The sequence below is a fragment of the Schistocerca americana genome, chromosome 3, assembly GCF_021461395.2.
Source record: "Schistocerca americana isolate TAMUIC-IGC-003095 chromosome 3, iqSchAmer2.1, whole genome shotgun sequence".
Classification (NCBI taxonomy): domain Eukaryota; kingdom Metazoa; phylum Arthropoda; class Insecta; order Orthoptera; family Acrididae; genus Schistocerca; species Schistocerca americana.
In genome coordinates this window covers 676251218-676269276 of record NC_060121.1, presented here as the reverse complement: position 1 = coordinate 676269276, position 18059 = coordinate 676251218, and the positions used below count along the sequence as shown (strand labels likewise).

At 41.2% G+C, this 18059-nt stretch overlaps 1 protein-coding gene across 1 annotated transcript in view; it reads right to left on the bottom strand.

The window, feature by feature from the left end:
* LOC124606310 (glycine receptor subunit alpha-2-like) overlaps window positions 1–6383 on the bottom strand; it is a 629777-nt gene extending 623394 nt beyond the window's left edge. The window contains exon 1 of the mRNA XM_047138291.1: window positions 6181–6383. Coding sequence (XP_046994247.1) covers window positions 6181–6383 — 203 coding nt within the window. The remainder of the gene's footprint in view (window positions 1–6180) is intronic.
* Between the last annotated feature and the right edge of the window lie 11676 nt (window positions 6384–18059).

The following is an 18059-nucleotide window of genomic DNA, read 5'->3' as shown; positions in this document are numbered from 1 at the left end:
CTCACGTGTTTATCGTTCGTCTTCTATTTGTTGTGACGCATATTTTGAATGTTTAGTCAAAGCCAATGTTGTGTGGCTGCTGGGAGAGGGCAGAATGTATGCACTGTGTGTGTGTGTGTGTGTGTGTGTGTGTGTGTGTGTGCTGAATAAGAGAGAGAGGGAGAGGGAGAGACAGAAAGACAGAGAGAGAGAATAAGGAAGAGAGAGCTGGAAAGATGGGAAGGAAGGAGGGAAGTAATGAACACGAAGAAATAAACATTAAACAAAAAACTGAATCACGTCATGAGAGATGCCACAGCAATAGACAGAAAAGACAGGTTAGGGAACCAACACAAGTTCCATGACAGACTTGTCAATTTAATTGACAGAGCCGTAACAAAACAAGAAAGATAATTACTCGTAATGGGGCCAAAACATCACATAAACACATACTTGTCACACTAATCGTAGGAAACCGGATCACAGATATAGAATACATAAGAAAGCAAGAAGAAAACTTGGACAACACAGATTCCAATCCAACTTGACAAGGGAGCTTGTAGCGGAAGAGATAAAACGTACAATCAAGGAGAACAAGACTCACGCCATTTCAAAAACAAAAATAACACAGCAAAATAAATACATAAAATTAAACGAAAAACTTGAAAATCACAATGCTGTGGTTATCAGAGCAGACAAAGAGAATGCACTTGAACTTATAAATGAGGCAGAGTACACCTAGAAAACAGAAGAATTTATACAACAGAACTACATCATAAAACTGATGAATGATCCTACCATTAGGTACCAAAGTAACATACAAATACTCTTCAAAACCTTCATAGTCACCATCACTGAGCCGCGCGGGATTAGCCGAGCGGTCAGGGGCGCTGCAGTCATGGACTGTGCGGCTGGTCCCGGGGGAGGTTGGACACCTCTCTCGGGCATGGGTATGTGTTTTTGTATAGGATAATTTCGGTTAAGTAGTAAAAGCTTAGGGACTGATGACCTTAGCAGTTAAGTCCCATAAGATTTCACACACATTTGAACATTTTTAGAACCATCACTGAAACTCGAGCCAAATACATGACACAAAAGAATCTCAAAGCACCCAGCCTCAGTAGTTTACCAAAGATATATAAAAATAACTGACCAATCAGACTCGAAATCAGTTTGGAGAATGCACCATTCTACAACTTAGCTCGACATTTACAAACAATATTACAGAAATTTTACAGTTTCAAAAACAACAGAAACCTGAAGAATACCAGTGAACAGATAGAAAAGATAAAAGATATAAACATAACATCAACAGAAACCCTGGCATCTTTTGACATCACATCCTCATACACAAATGTGCCAGTAGAAGAAACAATCAGCATTGCTAAAAAGTAGCTGTAGCATTGAGGTGAGATAACAATTGCACACATAGATGAAACAGAAGCCACCCTACAGATTGTAACACAATAAAATGGTTCAAATGGCTCTGAGCACTGTGACACTTAACATCTGGGGTCATCAGTCCCCTAGAACTTAGAACTACTGAAGACTAACTAACCTAAGGACATCACACACATCCATGCCCGAGGCAGGATTCGAACCTGCGACCGTAGAGGCCGCGCGGTTCCAGACTGAAGCGCCTAGAACCGCTCGGCCACACCGGCCGGCTGTGATACAACAGAACTTCTTCACTTTCAAGAAGGAGTTCTAACTACAAAAGGACTGCCTACCAGCGGGCTCACCAATCAGCAGTCTACTTGCAAGCATATATTTAAACCACATTGTAAACAAAACATTCAGTGAAATCATACATCTAAAACAGTGGAAGATTATATACAGGTACTCATATATGGACGACATCATTTGCTTGATTGATGAAATAGACATCCAAATAAAACAATTACACAGGAACGTAAATACAGTACACCCAAGAATAAAATTCACCATTGAGACAGAACTTTATTTGTAACACATCACTATACACAGAATCAACAACGAACATAATTTTGGGATTTTCAGGAAATCCACAGCCACTAGTACAACTATGCACATCAACTCCAACCACCCCCAAATACACAAACTCTCAAGTTCGAGACACATGCTACGCAGGCGCAACAGAACTCCACTCGAAAAAGTCAACTACACACAGGAACTAACCACAATACACCAGATAGCCAAAGAGAATTGGTACAACACACAAATTATAAACAAACTAAACAACAAAAGTAAAAAAAAATAAAAATAGAACAAACCATGAACAAATCACTAGCCGCAATTGAGAACCAAGAACATAAACTCCAGTGAAACACAGGGAACCAGGAACACCGTACAAAGAGTACAGCATGGCACATACTAAAATACGGTAACAGAAACGTCCACTCTGTGGGAAACATACTGAAGAAACAAGGGCTACAAATATGTTTCCGCACAAATAACACAGTGTAGAAAAATCTAAGCACTAAGAATACCTCAGCAGACAAATTCTCCGAAGAATTAATGTATTAGTTAACCTTTAATTCGTGCCAATTGGTCTGCATAGTCCAAATATGCCGAAGTTTCAAATCGAAATACTCCGAACATCTCAGAGCCCTTAGAATTGAGAATAAGCACTCCACCTTTGCCGATCATCTAATACAAGAAAACCACCATCAAAAACACATGGAGAGAGATCTTAAGATCTTCAGAGATAGCAACTGTTTCCATCATAACCTCACAACAGAGCGGAACTAGCTCATACAAAAAGCAGTAATACAAGGGAAGAGAGTCCTGAATGAAAACACAACACTGTACGACAAAATACAATCAGATATTCTCAAATATCGAATTTTCTGTTTTCTCGGTTTCCTTCTTACCCATCCTTCGGGATCTCTCTCTCTCTCTCTCTCTCTCTCTCTCACTCTCTCTCTCTCTCTCTTTGTCTCTTATTCCGCGCACTCACATATACACTGTACATGCATTCTGCCCTCTCCCAGCAGCCACACCACACTAGTTCTGACGAAACATTCAAAATTAACTCCAGGACAAACACTAGACCTGAGCATAATATCACACTGAGTATGGAGTCAGACGTGTCCGCTGAGGTCACGTTTCGCCACATTTTGTGAAAGTACATATGACGCGAGCTAGTGAGCAAAAATTTTTTTAAAAACTGAATGGAAACAGTGAGCTGAAGAGCGGTTGATCGAGACATCAACCAGAGGCTAGCAGCAGGACGAGAAATGTAAGTACATAAACGCACATAACCTCCATGCACGAATCAGTTATTCACAAATACACAATAATTTTCTTAATGGCTAGATTGCAGATGACATGCTGTCACAGAAATCAACGAAAGTGGGAGGGGAAACTGATTTATAGTAATGCAGTGCATGTAGCGATGTAATTTTAATGTGAACGTCCAAACAAAGCCAAGTAAAATGCACATATTGTAATTCGTAGGCCTACAGAAGACAAAATATTATAAAGTTGATATTGTACTTTACAAAAATAAAAATTTCACTCACCGAAGATCACACTAAGGTGTCGGAACAAGTTCGGGTATATATAAAAATAGAAAATAAATTAATTATTTTTGCATAAGGCTGAATGTCAGAACAATCCAACTTTTAAATGGCAAGCACTTAAAAACACAAGAGGAGCTTCAAACCTTAGCAAAATGGTAACACGACTCTGAAATTTAGGACACTTGTATGGCCGTTTACAACGTTTATGAATAGCACTTCCTTTCTCTTATTTTTTTTGATAATGCTGACCTTTATACTTACAGAAAATACAGTTTTCGTTACTGTCGTTAAATTCTTTAGTATTACTACATGTCAATGGTTGACAACTTCATATTATCGGTAAATAAGACCTCACTTGTTACGTTTCACGTAATGAACTTCAACGGATGTATTATCTCTGATGAATACATAAAAAAAGATACGTTTCCTTATGACCTTTCTTGGCGAATTGAATTCTACGTCCTCAATCGGTGTCTGCATACTTCACTTAATAATTGAGACAACACAGGTTAGGGTGTTGAGCTACACGTACCTCAATAGGGTTTGGAATCGTGCTTAAGAGTCATTTTGTTACTAACGGTATTATGTTAAACTCATGAGAAATTTAAAAATCTGGTAAGATAAGTACCTTCGTTGTCTAAATCTTAAGGGACGGTACAGACGTACCGAAATAGGATAGAGACATATTTGTGTTTCTGTATTATCGAGGGTTGTTCAAAAGGTAAGGTGACTTTTCATATTGCGCAGGTAACATACAGTCGGCTATCGATCTTTCTTTTCGTTATGTTGGTACACATGTCCCGGACACATGTTCACAGATTCAAGTGTACAGCATACTTCGTTTGTTTTTGAGAGATAGACAGGTTAGACGAGTTTTAATGTGCTCGGCGATTTTCGGTTATTATAAAAAATGGAGAAAAAAATTTGCATCAAATTTTTTGTGTGAAAAGTGGAATCAAGTGCTCTAATACACTTGAAATGTTGGTAGTGGCATACGGTGAGTATACTCTAAGTAAAAAAAAAGTTTACTAGTGTTAGAAGCTCTTCCAAGATGGCAGAGAAGATGCCAATGACGGAACTCGCTCTGGACGCTCAGCACAACAGCAGATGATAACGTCGAAGCTCTGAATAATTTTGTTTTGGAAAACCACCGAATTACCGTAAGAGTGGTTGGTGAGGATGTTGGCATATCGGTCGGCTCGTGTCATGCAATTTTTTCTGATGTTTTGGGCATGAAACGTGTGTCAGCAAAGTTTGTTGCAAAACTTCTCAATTCTGATCAGAAGAACCGTCACATGAGTATCGCTCAGGAGCTCTTGAATAATTTCAATGATGATCTTGTTTTGCTGAAAATGGTCTTAACTGGTGGCAAAACACGGGTTTGCTGTTATGATGTCGAGATGTCGAAACGAAAGCCTAATCGTCCCAATGGAAGCATCCCGGAGAGCCAAGACAAATAAAAGCACGCCAAGTTTGATAAAATGTCAAAGTTTTGCTCACTGTTTTTTCAATTACCGTGGCGTAGTGCATCATGAACTTTTACCTCAATGTCGTACGGTCAACAAGAAGTATTACCTTGACGTTATGCGCCGTTTGCGAGAAGGAATATGCAAAAAACGTGAGGAATTGTTGAAAAACGATTCCTGGCTTTTGCATTACGACAGTGCACATGCTCATTCATCCTTGCTTGTGAGAGATTTTTCGGCCAAATACAACAAAACAATCGTGCCTCAGCCACCATATTCACCGTATTTGCCTCGTGAGACTTATTCCTGTTCCCATAACTGAAGAAACCTATGAAAGGACGAAGATATTCAACGACTGAGGAAATAAAAGCTGCATCGCTGGACGTACTAAGGCTGTACCAGAAAGTGCTTATGAGAAGTGCTTAGAGAATTCGAAAAAGCATTGGGACAAGTGTATTGCATATGAGGGTGATTACTGTGAAGGGGACAACATGAATATTGATGAATAAATAAATATTTTCTCATAAAAGTATAAAGACACTTACTTTTTGAGCACACCTAGCATATGCGTACACGTGCCATTAGCAAACACATTATCCTTTCCACAGTTCCTGAATTTCATCTTTTACTTGAATGTTTAACGTAGTTGCTATTACTTATCTATTTTATTGACGATGTACAATTTCAGTTTCAACTTCACTTTAGCAGCGAAGTGTTGAATGTTGAAATACCGTAACAGCTTACAATCCAAACACATCTGGTGCCTTTAGCATATTAAGCACAAACTGGACACAGCATGATGCTAAACGTATGCTGGATAGGTATTGTCCTCATTTGTTACAGTATCCATCAAAATTTGACATTATACCAGTTTCTTTTATTACAAGCGTGCTAAGCAGCTTAACCCAAGCAAGGTGTGTTTATCGTTAAATTTAGCTGGTATTTTCCTCTTCCTTGAATATATTTGTATCTGGTCTAGTTCGCTGCGTCTAATGCCAGAAAAAGAGGCTAATTATTTAAATAGATTCGTGTAAACTATTTGCGAAAGCGTGCTATGCAGAAATGAATATATATTCCACGAATACGAGAAAATTTTACTGTGAGAGCCCAACACATCTCCTTTAAAAGCGACGAGGATATACGTCGGCGACGTCGCCGCTGGTGGACAGTAGACTTGACCTACATGCGGCTGGCAGATGCGAGCCGGCGGAGTGAGGCAATTCTGCTATAACCGCAGAAGCAGCGTGGCGCTGCGCGGGCCGAATAGTTGGCGTGCCTGACTACCGTGCCAGCCAAAGCAGGACTTGGAGCGCAGCTCTCCGCACGGATCCGTGATTCGGCCGCTGGCACCTGCTCCTCCGAGAATGCCTTGTTCTGGGTCCTGACGCAGGGAGCGGGCGGTAGTCGGCGTGCACGTGCAGTAGGCACCTGTCATTCGATACCGACCGTATTACTAAACCTCTATTACAGCATTCGGGCAGGTAGCTGTTGGATACTTTCCGCATATATTACAAATATTTAATCCATTGTGAAATCATAAAGTAAGTGATATTTTTGTACCACACTTAGCAACCGATGAAATTCCACGGATATTGAACTCTTTCTTCGCCGCTCATTAGGTGTCTGCAAGAGCACAGTAGTTTGCATAATATATTGACATTTTCAAGCAAATAACTTGTATCAGCATGCAATGTTATATAATTTCGTTAAGAGATTAATATAATCGTTTATCCACTCATTTATTAACTGAAGATTACTATGGCATACCAGAAGAATCTCTTCTCTGTCTTCACTGCTTGTTTCGGCATATATTCACTCTCTAATTTTGAGCCGTAGATCTCGAATATCTTTTATGCGAAACGTGCCCGTACTTACACTTAGGAAATGTTGGTAGTAGACCGTGCAACATTTTTACTCTTACAGTTTGTGACGGAAATTACAATAGCAATTTTAGTATGCAAATTGTCAGAATTTTGTATTCAGCCTTTCTACGTATTTCATTTTCATATGGACTGAATTATATATGTAAGTCTTCGCAAGATGTTCATGTGGACTAAGGGTAAATTTTCGCTAACATCTTCTGTCACAAATATCTACGATCGAAATTAGTTAAAAAGAACATGGTTTGCAAGAGACCATGGCTGAGCTCAATATGGAAGAACGTGGATTTTTCACAGCCACTATCGTGAAATTTAAGTTTCATTCATATGACACGTATAGCTAGTCAAACGTTACGTGTATCATCGGACTGAATGACGAAAACGTAGACAAAATGATACTATATAACTGAACATGTTTCCGTTGTATGATGCCGTAACAAAAATTCGTATATCAAGGACAACTGTTACCCATTGTGTACATGTACGTACAACGCTCACGTTTTACAGAGAATTTAATTATGCATTCAAGCGTGATAGAGCTCCTTCTGAATACATTTACGAGTAATATCTGACTCACCGTGTCATTATTTCAACACCATCAATTTATTTCAAGGACACTGCATATTAATGAAACTGGTAATACATTTTGTCATAAAATGTTATACTCCGATAAAGCCAAATTCTTCCGCAAAACGTACATAAATAAATAAAACTCATATAGGCACTAAAACCCTCGTATCAATCACAAGCCGTGTTCGCATATTCAGAGTTCTTATGTATGAAGCCGCATATGTACTGGCGGCGTAATTGGTATTTATTTCAACGAAAATGAGAATGGCTGTGCAGTAACAATTACTAAAGACCAGTTTTTGCTATCTCAAATTGCAAACAGATGGTAAAAAGAAAACCAAACCTCGCACATGCTCACTATATGTTGAAAAATTACCTTTTATGTCTGAAAAGCGGACTGCTCGCCATAACTCATGTTATGCTAATTAAACCTGTCTCGAAAATGAACTGTTCTCTATAATTCTGGTATGCTAATTTAACCTGTATCATCTATTTTATATAGATCGCGTATTTCGCGACATCTCTGTTTCTGATCGTTCACGTTAGGATCTGGAGGCGCAATTTGAGTGGGTCTTTTAAAACTCTCTGATGCTGGTCTACAATCTACTGGGGGAAATAGTCAAATATAAAAAGAACTGTCAGCCAATATATTATCCCATTTTGTTCGGTATTGTTGACGTGACTCATTAGAAAAGCATACATACTGCTGTTAGGATACTGTATGTTCAAGCAATAACAATAATTGAATGAAATAATTTGACTTGACTATGCAATTTTAACCAACCTCAGCCATTGATGAAAACGAGAATTATTTACATAAATGATCTTTAGAATTCACAACACCAAAGAAGCGAGAGTAGTGTAATGTTGTATTATGTGACGCATTTGGTTTATGTCTCCGTGGTGTCATGGTTGGATCGCTGTACGATCTTTTTTATTACGGCTAAGATTTATTTTTTTCATTTTCAGACTGCAGAAGTCAATTTCATTATTTTACTCCACGTATTATCAGACAGAATAGGCAATATATTATCGTACATTTTGCTTAACGATAAATAACATATTGCACCTGGCCATACCAGTCTAGTGATTTAACAACGTGTAACTTCTACCTTTTGTGAAATGTTTTATCTCGTACTTCGTCAATAACTCATCAAAATAATTAAGTCAGATATAAGATCCGGCAACTTATATACGAGACTAAACGAGATCCGTGCAGCCAGATGACGGGAATTTGCAGGAAAGGGATGACAACCTGCAGTATCTGTAACGTCTTGGCAGACCGCACCTGTTGCGCCGCTTACAGCTGCATTAAAAACACCACTTTTAAACCTTGCAGCTGCATGCTGTCTGACAAACTCACTCTTCAACACTCGCTGTTCTCTGTTGGGTGGCACCTCACATACACAACGCTAAATTGACATGATCTCAATGACCATGACACTGACTGGTGGGCACAACGTTTTAAGCATGTTCTGTCAGAGCTTTGAGGGCAGATTAATTATATCAACAGACTTATATTCCATCTCCTTTAGTACGAAGGCTGCTCTGAGGACAATGCTTTGGTATACAATGACACTACTAAACAACCACAGGCGTATCACAACCACAGGTGGAAACACAAGCGACCAAAGACACTGCTAGCTAGGGCATAACCACCTATGGTAAACTAACATACGCAAACAGCGACAAACGTCGGTAAGCCCCTGCATATCAGCAATACTGACTGGCAACTACCAGCTGCTATTAGAGCCGACCAACAGGCCACAGCAGGGACACCGACGAGCTCGCCCACAGACGCACGAACAATCTCCCAACACTCCCTCACACTGTGCCTCCGGTATATGACCTATCGGACACAAGACCGATAACAAACATAACTGTTGCAGGTTGCAGGACGCTGAACGAGGACTCTGTACCAGCACCCAGCGCCAGCCGCCGAGCAGCACAAACGCACAACGTCAAGGTATCGACATGCATCATACCCACTACTAACAAAGCCTATCCTTGCACAACCTATCGCAGGCAGCAAGACAACCGCTACTGCTCTTGCCGCCCGACCTAACTTTCGCAGAGGTTTTTTTTCCCTTGGCTCTTGCCTTGGCACTTTTTTTCCTCTGCCCTTCAAACCGCTACCCTTCGTCAGATTTCGACCAATCTATCTCCAGATGAGCGCGTATTAATGGTTAATCCTAACCAGACGTACGCAAACATCGCAGTACCCACATCCTGCGACACCTCACTTTAGTGAATACTAACCCTTATGCAGAGATGGCAGTAGACCTTTTGTGTTGGCCATCATGCCGGTGTGGGCGTGGAGGGGCTCCACCTCTTGCCAATGCATAAGCAGTGGGACAAAGCCGCCACAAGTGCGTTTTGTTAGTGCTGTTACATCAGGGGCACGTATGCACTCAGGGGTAAGCCTATTGTTCTCCATTGACTGACAAGTCATTAACCTATTGTTCTCCTTTGATTGACAGGTCTTTAGCCAGTTGTTCTGCTAAAAGGATCCTTCCTTTTGATTGACAGTTCCATAACCTATCGTTGCACCACATCGCCGCACTCCTCGCCCACCTCGGGAAACCACCAACCAACCCCCTCCCCTTCGCTGTTACAGGTACACTTTCAGGTCAGAGTTACTGGAATAGCCCCTACCACTTTTATCAGTTTGACTGACTACTTAATTACACTAATCAATTAATTAACCTCTCTGGTAAACACCCTTCCATCCCACACTCAATCCTGGAAATTGGTAGGAAAAAGACTCAGTTGATCAGTCATTTGGAGGGAATTCGATTGCATTGTATGGAATATTGTTTAAAAATTTAGACCAAGTATGGAATATCGTATAGTAAATTATGGCAGTGTATGGAACATAGTTTTTCGTTTAGTTAAAGAATTTGTCCAGAAATCGATTTCTGTGTATGGAATATTGTTTAAACAATTAAGACAATGTTTGGAATATTGTACATTTAAACACATCCCCTCCTTCCTCGCCCCCCTCCCCCCTCTTTCACCCACCAGTCCTCTACCTGGAAACTGGCGGCGTGCAGTGGGAAGGAAGATCTCAGAAAGGGAAATTAAAGGGTACATTGTTCTTTTTATTTTAAAAAATCAGTTTGCAGTGCTTGGATTTCTCTTGCTCATCATCCTCAGCTGTTTGGAAAGATGCAGGTCTTGTGAGAACTAATTTCATCGATCCTTTTTCTTTTTTTATTCCGATTGTGCAAGGAATACCATCATGAAACACACATCACACGTAACTACACAGTTAAAAATCTTTCGATCACCAAGCACTCACCGCCCTCCAACCCTGTCCACTGGACCGCACAGGTCGCCACCGCACACGTTCCCCGGAGTCCAGATACTCCGGCAGCCCCCACGAAGTGACGACACAACCTTCAGCTGCCTAACCACGTGCAGGTGTCAGTTCAGGTCCCGCCAGCATAAGGTGGCAGCATCTCTTTCATACATTACACCTGAGAAATACCTGTCGAAATACTTGTTCGGCTGGGCACCGTTATTGGCGCCATGACATATAGCTGCGGTTCCAACACTGAGAGAGCTGTTTGCACAGTGGATCACCCTCAGCGAGATGTTTGAATAGCGGCTCACCCTCGCAGGCGCAACTAAAGGGTAGTCAGTGTTACACTGATGTCACATGTCTATGTAAATAAGAGCCAAGTCTTTCCCTCGGAAATCTTTTAATGTCAGCCGGCCGGAGTGGCCGTGCTGTTCTGCGCGCTACAGTCTGGAGCCGAGCGACCGCTACGATTGCAGGATCGAATCCTGCCTCGGGCATGGATGTGTGTGATGCCCTTAGGTTAGTTAGGTTTAATTAGTTCTAAGTTCTAGGCGACTGATGACCTCAGAAGTTAAGTCGCATAGTGCTCAGAGTCATTTGAACCAAATTTTAATGTCACCGAAATAGTTAACTGTCGCTTTTCAATATCTTGTAGGAGCTTTCGTGATGCCTCAGCTTGTCTGCATGGAAATTCTTGTCATAACAGGACCTGTTTACGAAAACAGCCCAGAATAACACCGATTGCTATCTTCCTAACGAGACGTCATCTGTTCCCTTCCTGAAAATCGTGACATCCTGCTTTCAACATACATCTCAGAAATGGTAAGCGTTATCACTGCTAAAGGCCTTCACCATGTCTGTGCTGACTCGCTAAAACACGTTATCATAAAAGCATTCTCGTTGTTAGGGCAAAGTGCACTGTCTAAGCAAATACAAGGGAAATCAGAACAATTATTGAAATAAAATTAGAAGCACTGTCCAACAGAACAGAAAAATAATGGAATTTATCGGTGTCCTTTAGTTACTGCTCTGGAGATGTCCTAATGTCACAGTGGCAGATGAATGAAAGCATCCCCACCAGAGATGGATGGTCTGCTTCAACCTGTCTTTGAACACTTGCTTTCTCAGAACTTTATGTAGCTACCTTGCTTCCATCTTTTTCAACATGTTTGTGGAGGCTCCTATGCCCCAGCGTGAAGGAAGTCTTGTGAATGGATGGAGCATTCCGATTTGCTCTACTGAATTTATCCCCCAAATTACTGATGCTGCTGGTGTGGGACCACTATCCGCCAGTTTTTTTCTGCAGACGAGACTTTCAGCCACAAAACAATTTTGTGCAGACCGCCATACTTCACCTATCGTTAAAAGACCGTCTGGTCTACAAATCGTGAAATACATCCCACGTACAAACCGCGCCGCTGTGCAGCGCCGACTGAGGAAACTGCCGCCGTAAACGCGGCCCATGGCCACAGCTACAAAAGAGCGTGTCAGCCTGAGAGAGGCCAGCTTGCTGCGGATGACACCACATACGATGAGGAGCTGAGTTGTAGGAGTTCGAACGCTGTTAGTACTTCCAGCGGAAACACTCGTCATATTAAATCTTCTCAAATTTCGGCAGAGTATACACGCGACACACAATATCGAAATATCGACTCTATGCAAACTGGTATTAGTTCACTATTCACCCGTCCAGGGAGAGCCGCGAGCCTATACATCATAAGACAGAAGCTTTCTCCGACCCTCTGAATCAGTGTACAAAGGTTGGGCAAGCCCCAGCTCGGAACAAAGTCATTGCTGAGGCGCTGTTTACGTCTATAACCTGATTGATTGCTGCTGTGCTTTCAACGGCCACCTCCAGACTCACAAGGATATTCGGAACCAGGCACATATTTATCAGTGTAACTAAAATAAACAATTAGGATTGGTGCCAGAGTCTGTTTTGCCGCTGCCGGCCAACTTTTCCTGTAAAGGTTTGGAAATGAAAATAAAGGGAAAAAATGCCGAAGTCTGACACCGAGCAATGTACTGGAAACGTCTCCTCCTGACGGCCATGGTTCTGGAACGAATCCCAATACCTGTAGCACACATAATTACATAGGAAAAATGTTTAATTCCCCTCACGGCTATCAATGTGCCGAATCTATACCTCCCTCATGACAGGACACACACTAGCGACCACGAGACACTCGTACGTATACAATGAAGACTGTTGTGCAAAGGCTTGCTCAGTTCCCCTCAGCACAAAGGCGTCATTGTTTCTGGGCCCCATCTGCTTGCTTGCTGGCTTTCTACACCCATCTCCAGACTGAGGGATTACAAGAACACACGTATTTTCACACGGTTTGCCAGAGTATTATATCATTTACACGATACTTCTCGATATCAAGCACATAGTAATATCAGTTGCATAGCAGTATCGCTTGCACCGTACAATTCGAGAGGTGCAGACTGGAAATTATTTCTCTAGAAATCCGAAACATAAGCAAGTTGCAGCATACTGTAAACTACTGAGTAACTAGAAACTTATCCCATCTGTGAAGATCTTTCTGAGAAAACTCGGAAAATAATGGCGGAAACTGATATTTACGCTCACAAATACCGATGTCGGCGCTGTAGTCGATTCCAAATTATCCTTATAATTTACAAAGTCAACTTAAGTGTTTCTCATATCTAGAGAACCTGCTATATGCACACACCACAGTCAATGTTCTCTCACCAAATAAAGGCAGGAAATGTGCAGAAGCAGTCAGCCGTACAATGTACAAGGGAAGGAATAATGTTCCAGTGCAAAGACCCATCCATATTGAATTTTCTAAAATTTCACGAAAACTGTCAACACATACTAAGTATTAATTCACTATTCGACAGTTTAGAGGACGACACTGTTAAAGCAGCTTCATTCCTACATCCCAACAGGCCTTTTCATTAGGAGAGCTCCTGCTGTTATTGAGAATCGTGAATCATTCCCGCCACAGGCCACCACCCCTAGACACAATCGTCCTGGGAAACAGGCCACATACATATTTGGTCACTGTACTTACAATTAAATAATACGATTGGATGACATTCAACAATGAGCCAAGTATCGGAAGAAGCCCCTGCTGATGGCAGTGACTCTGGAAATAGTGATATCTGTACCATTCTCATGACTTGACATACTTTTTTCTTTGCTGTCACAGTATTCCACGTCAAACTGACACCTTCCTTACGAGTGGACATCGTCATTTCCTTTTCACATGTCAGGCAACACACACACACACACACACACACACAACACACACACAGAAACATACTTTATAAGCCTGATGCTCAAGGCGAACCTATCATACATACCCTACTACTAAGTATAGTACTTCGCCAACAACTGATTGCTGGCGATACGAAGTAATACTGACCGAAAATCAGCGAGTGGTGGACATGTCTCATAAGTTTTCTCTACGAGTGGTACCACTGTGTCGTAGAAAGTGAGGCGTTATTGTCTTATAAACCACTAGATGTGAAGAAAACACTGTCGCTATGACCAAATTACTATCACAATTGGTCTTGGTTCTACAAGTGCACACAAGTATCCATATTAAAAGCTATACTACCTCTATAAATCGAGGTATTGCATTACCTCCAAATGACAGAGTTTATCCAGTCAAATACCGCGACACTGAATATGGACAGTGATCGCCGGAGTGTATATTATCATACCAACAGTGCGGTTACATGTCGCCGAAGGTGATAACTCATAATAAAAGCACTGAATTGAGAGTGTGAATTGGCTAAGGAACGTGGAATGAAGCTCGTATTTGCTACTTTCTCGTGGTGCCGCTAGATATTTCTCCATTATTTTTAATGCATTCTTCCTCAGTGCCACATCAGAGGTTCGGTGATACGAGTATATCCACTAGGTTGTAGGCAATGGAAGATTGAGAAGGATCACAAACAATAGATGGTGTGCTAATTGAGGCCATAAGAAATGTACACTAGATTTTCAGATCTCTAGGTCTACACTTTCCAGTAGGAGTGATGTCTGTGGTTTGGAATCAAGTCTTTCCAGTCAAGCACATACCTGTTTCGTATCCGATGGAGAAGATTTCAATGATTACAGCCACAAGTGAATCATATTTCGGGCACTGTCATGTCTCAAAACAAGTCACCTTTTTCGAACCTACCTGCTACAGTAAAATTTTAGATAGTTCCTAATACCTTTTACTAATGCTGCCAATTCTGCAGCTTTGTGCATGTGATCGTTTCAATTTAAGTAGGAACTGAGCAGAAGTTGGAGAGAGCTATATCTACCAACTTCAGCAAACTGTGTAGAAACAGACCTGAGTTATTGCTACAAGAGCGTGTTTTGACCGTTCAGTGAAAATGGGAACACATTGTGAAAGCTCCACTAACAATGTACAATGTGTAAGTTCAGCGCCAAATGAAGCATGCTCCTGCAACTTTACACAGGACTGTGCACTGGATCAGTACCTGTGTATTTAATGGGATCATCACATGTGTTCGATGCCAGCATGCAGACGGTATTTATTTCCAACGTATGGGAGGAGAGGGCTAGGGTAAAAATCTTATCAAGTTCTCTATTGGATGAAGTTAGTGGAGCTTTTATAGTTCATAATTTTTATGTGTTGGATGGTACAGAATAACTATGATAGCATGTTGGGGTGTTAGATGTGAATGGGCCCTGAGGGACTCGGATCTGTTACAGAGAGCAGTACGTGTGTGTAGTTTGGTGATGCACCACAATGCAGTAGCAAAATCCTCGTCCTTCTCCCAGTTCCCGTACTGTCTTTTATACTGCTTCGTGTTACAGAAGCAGGCTTCATTTTGCGCTGACCTTACACATCGTAAGTGGTTAGTGGTGTTATGACAACGTGTTCCCAATTCCACTGAATAGTCAAAACACGCTCCTGCTGCAATACCTCAGGTCTATTTCTATACAGGTTGCTGAAGGTGGTAGATATAGCTCTCTCGAACTTCTGCTCAGTCCCGACTTGAATTGGAACAATCACATGTGCAAAGCAGCAGAAAAGGCAGCATTTGCCAGAGGTATTATGGACTTTCTAAAACTGTACTGTAGCTGATAGGTGACTCGTTTTGAGATATGAGAGTGCCAGAAATATGAATCACTAGAGGATGTAATACTTGTTTATCGGATATAACACAGATATGTGTCTGACTGGAAAGACTTGACTACAAATCACAGACATCATGTTTACCGAAAAGCATAGCACTAGAGTTCCGAAAATCTAGAGTACATTTCTTAAGGGCTCAATCAGCACACCATCTACTATTTCTGATCCTTCACAATCAATTTATTGTCAGCTACATTCCTGCATCCCAATACCCATCGGCGACGTGAGAGAGTTGCAAATCCTGGCTTCATACCACGTTCCTTAGCCGTATCATTTTCTAAATTCGTTAATTTTATTACGAGTTAGCACAGTTGGCAACGTGTAACAGTACCGTTGGTGTGGTAATATACACTCCGGCGATCACCATCTATATTAAGTGTTATGGTATTTGTGTGGATAAACCACATAATTGGGAGGTAAAGCAATACCTGGATTTATAGAGCCAGTATAGATTTTAATATGGATACATTTATGCATCTGTAGAACCAAGACCTATTCTGATAGTAATATGGTTGTTGTCCTCGTGTTTTTCTAACATCTGCCTGTGTGTAAGACGAATATGCCTCTCTTTCTAAGATACAGTGTTACCACTCGTAGGAAAAACTTATGTGACATGTCCAGCGATCGCTGATTCATCGTCCGTATTATTTCGTATCAGCACCAATCAGATATTAGCGAAGTATTATACCTAGTAATAGGGGATGTGTGTTAGGTTCGCCTTGAGCATGGGACTTATGAACTATGTGTGTGTTTGTGTGTGTGTGTGTGTGTGTGTGTGTGTGTGTGTGTATTCCGACAAGTGCAAAGGAAAGGACTATGTCCAGTCATAAGGAAGGGGCTGATTTAACGTGGTATACTGTCTTTGCAAAGGAAAAAGTATGTCATGTCATAAGAATGTTACAGATATCTCAATTTCCAGAGTCACTTCCATCAGCAGGAGCTTTTTCCGATACTTGGCTCATTGTTGAATGTCGTCCAATTGAGATCGCGATTGTAATATTTAATTGTAAGAATAGTGATCAAAACTGTACGTCGTCAGGTTCCAAGGGTGGGTGGCGCGCGGCGCGCGGTCGGGGTGACCTCTGGCGGGAATGATTCATGATTGCCGCTAATGGCAGGAGCCATTATAATTGAAAGGCCTGTTGGGATGCAGGAATGTAGCTGACTTAACCGTGTTGTCCTCCAGACGGAAAAATAGCCAACTAATACTTAATATGTGTTGACAGCTGTTGTGAAATCTGAGAAGATTCAATATGGATGGGTGTTTGCGCTGGACCATTATTCGTCCCCATGTAAATTATACAGTTTAACGCTTCTCCACATTTCCCGCCCTTGCTTGGTTGAGAGAACATCGACTGTGGTGTGTGCATCTAGCATATCAAAGACTGGTGGAAAAATGTGGTGGTGATAGATTTCCTGAAGAATTCTTTAAACAAATAAGTAAACTATTGGCTAAATTGTCTAAACAATATTCCATATACAACAATAGATATTTGGAGAAATTCTTTAACTAAATAAAAAACTATAATACATACACTGCCATAAATAATTAAAAAATACTCTATACATTGTCTAAAGTGTTAAACAATATTCCCTACACTGCAATCGAATTACCTCCCACTGACAGATCAACTGAGTCTTTTTCCCACCAGTTTCCAGGTGGGAGGGTTGAGGGGAAGGGGTTTACCAGAGGGGGAGAGATTAATTAATGGATCAATTAATTAAGTAGTCAATCAAACTGATGAGAGCGAGATGGTCTCTAGCAATAATCCTGACCTTAAAGTATGCCTGTAGCAGCGAGTGGGAGGGGGTCAGTTGGAGGTTCCCTGAGGGAGGAGGGGCTGGTGGAACAATAGGTTAAGGAAATGTCATTCTAAAGGTAGGATTATTTTAGCAGAACATTAGGTTAAGGACCTGGCAATCAAAGGAGAACAATAGGTTAATGACCCATCTATCAAAGGAGAATAATATGGTTACTTCTAAGTGCATACCTAACCCTGATGTATGCCACCAGCACTAACAAAACTCGTTGGTGGAGGCTTTGTCCCACTACTTACATATATTCAGAGGCTATCGCTGTGTACCAATATTCTACACTATTTGCATGTATCAAGAACATAACTCTCAGTGTGTATAAGACGGCATTGCAGAACCACCAACTGCTATGTAAAATTATGCATATCTCAGTTATTAAGTGTACATAGTGTTAACAAACTTATTACCATGTT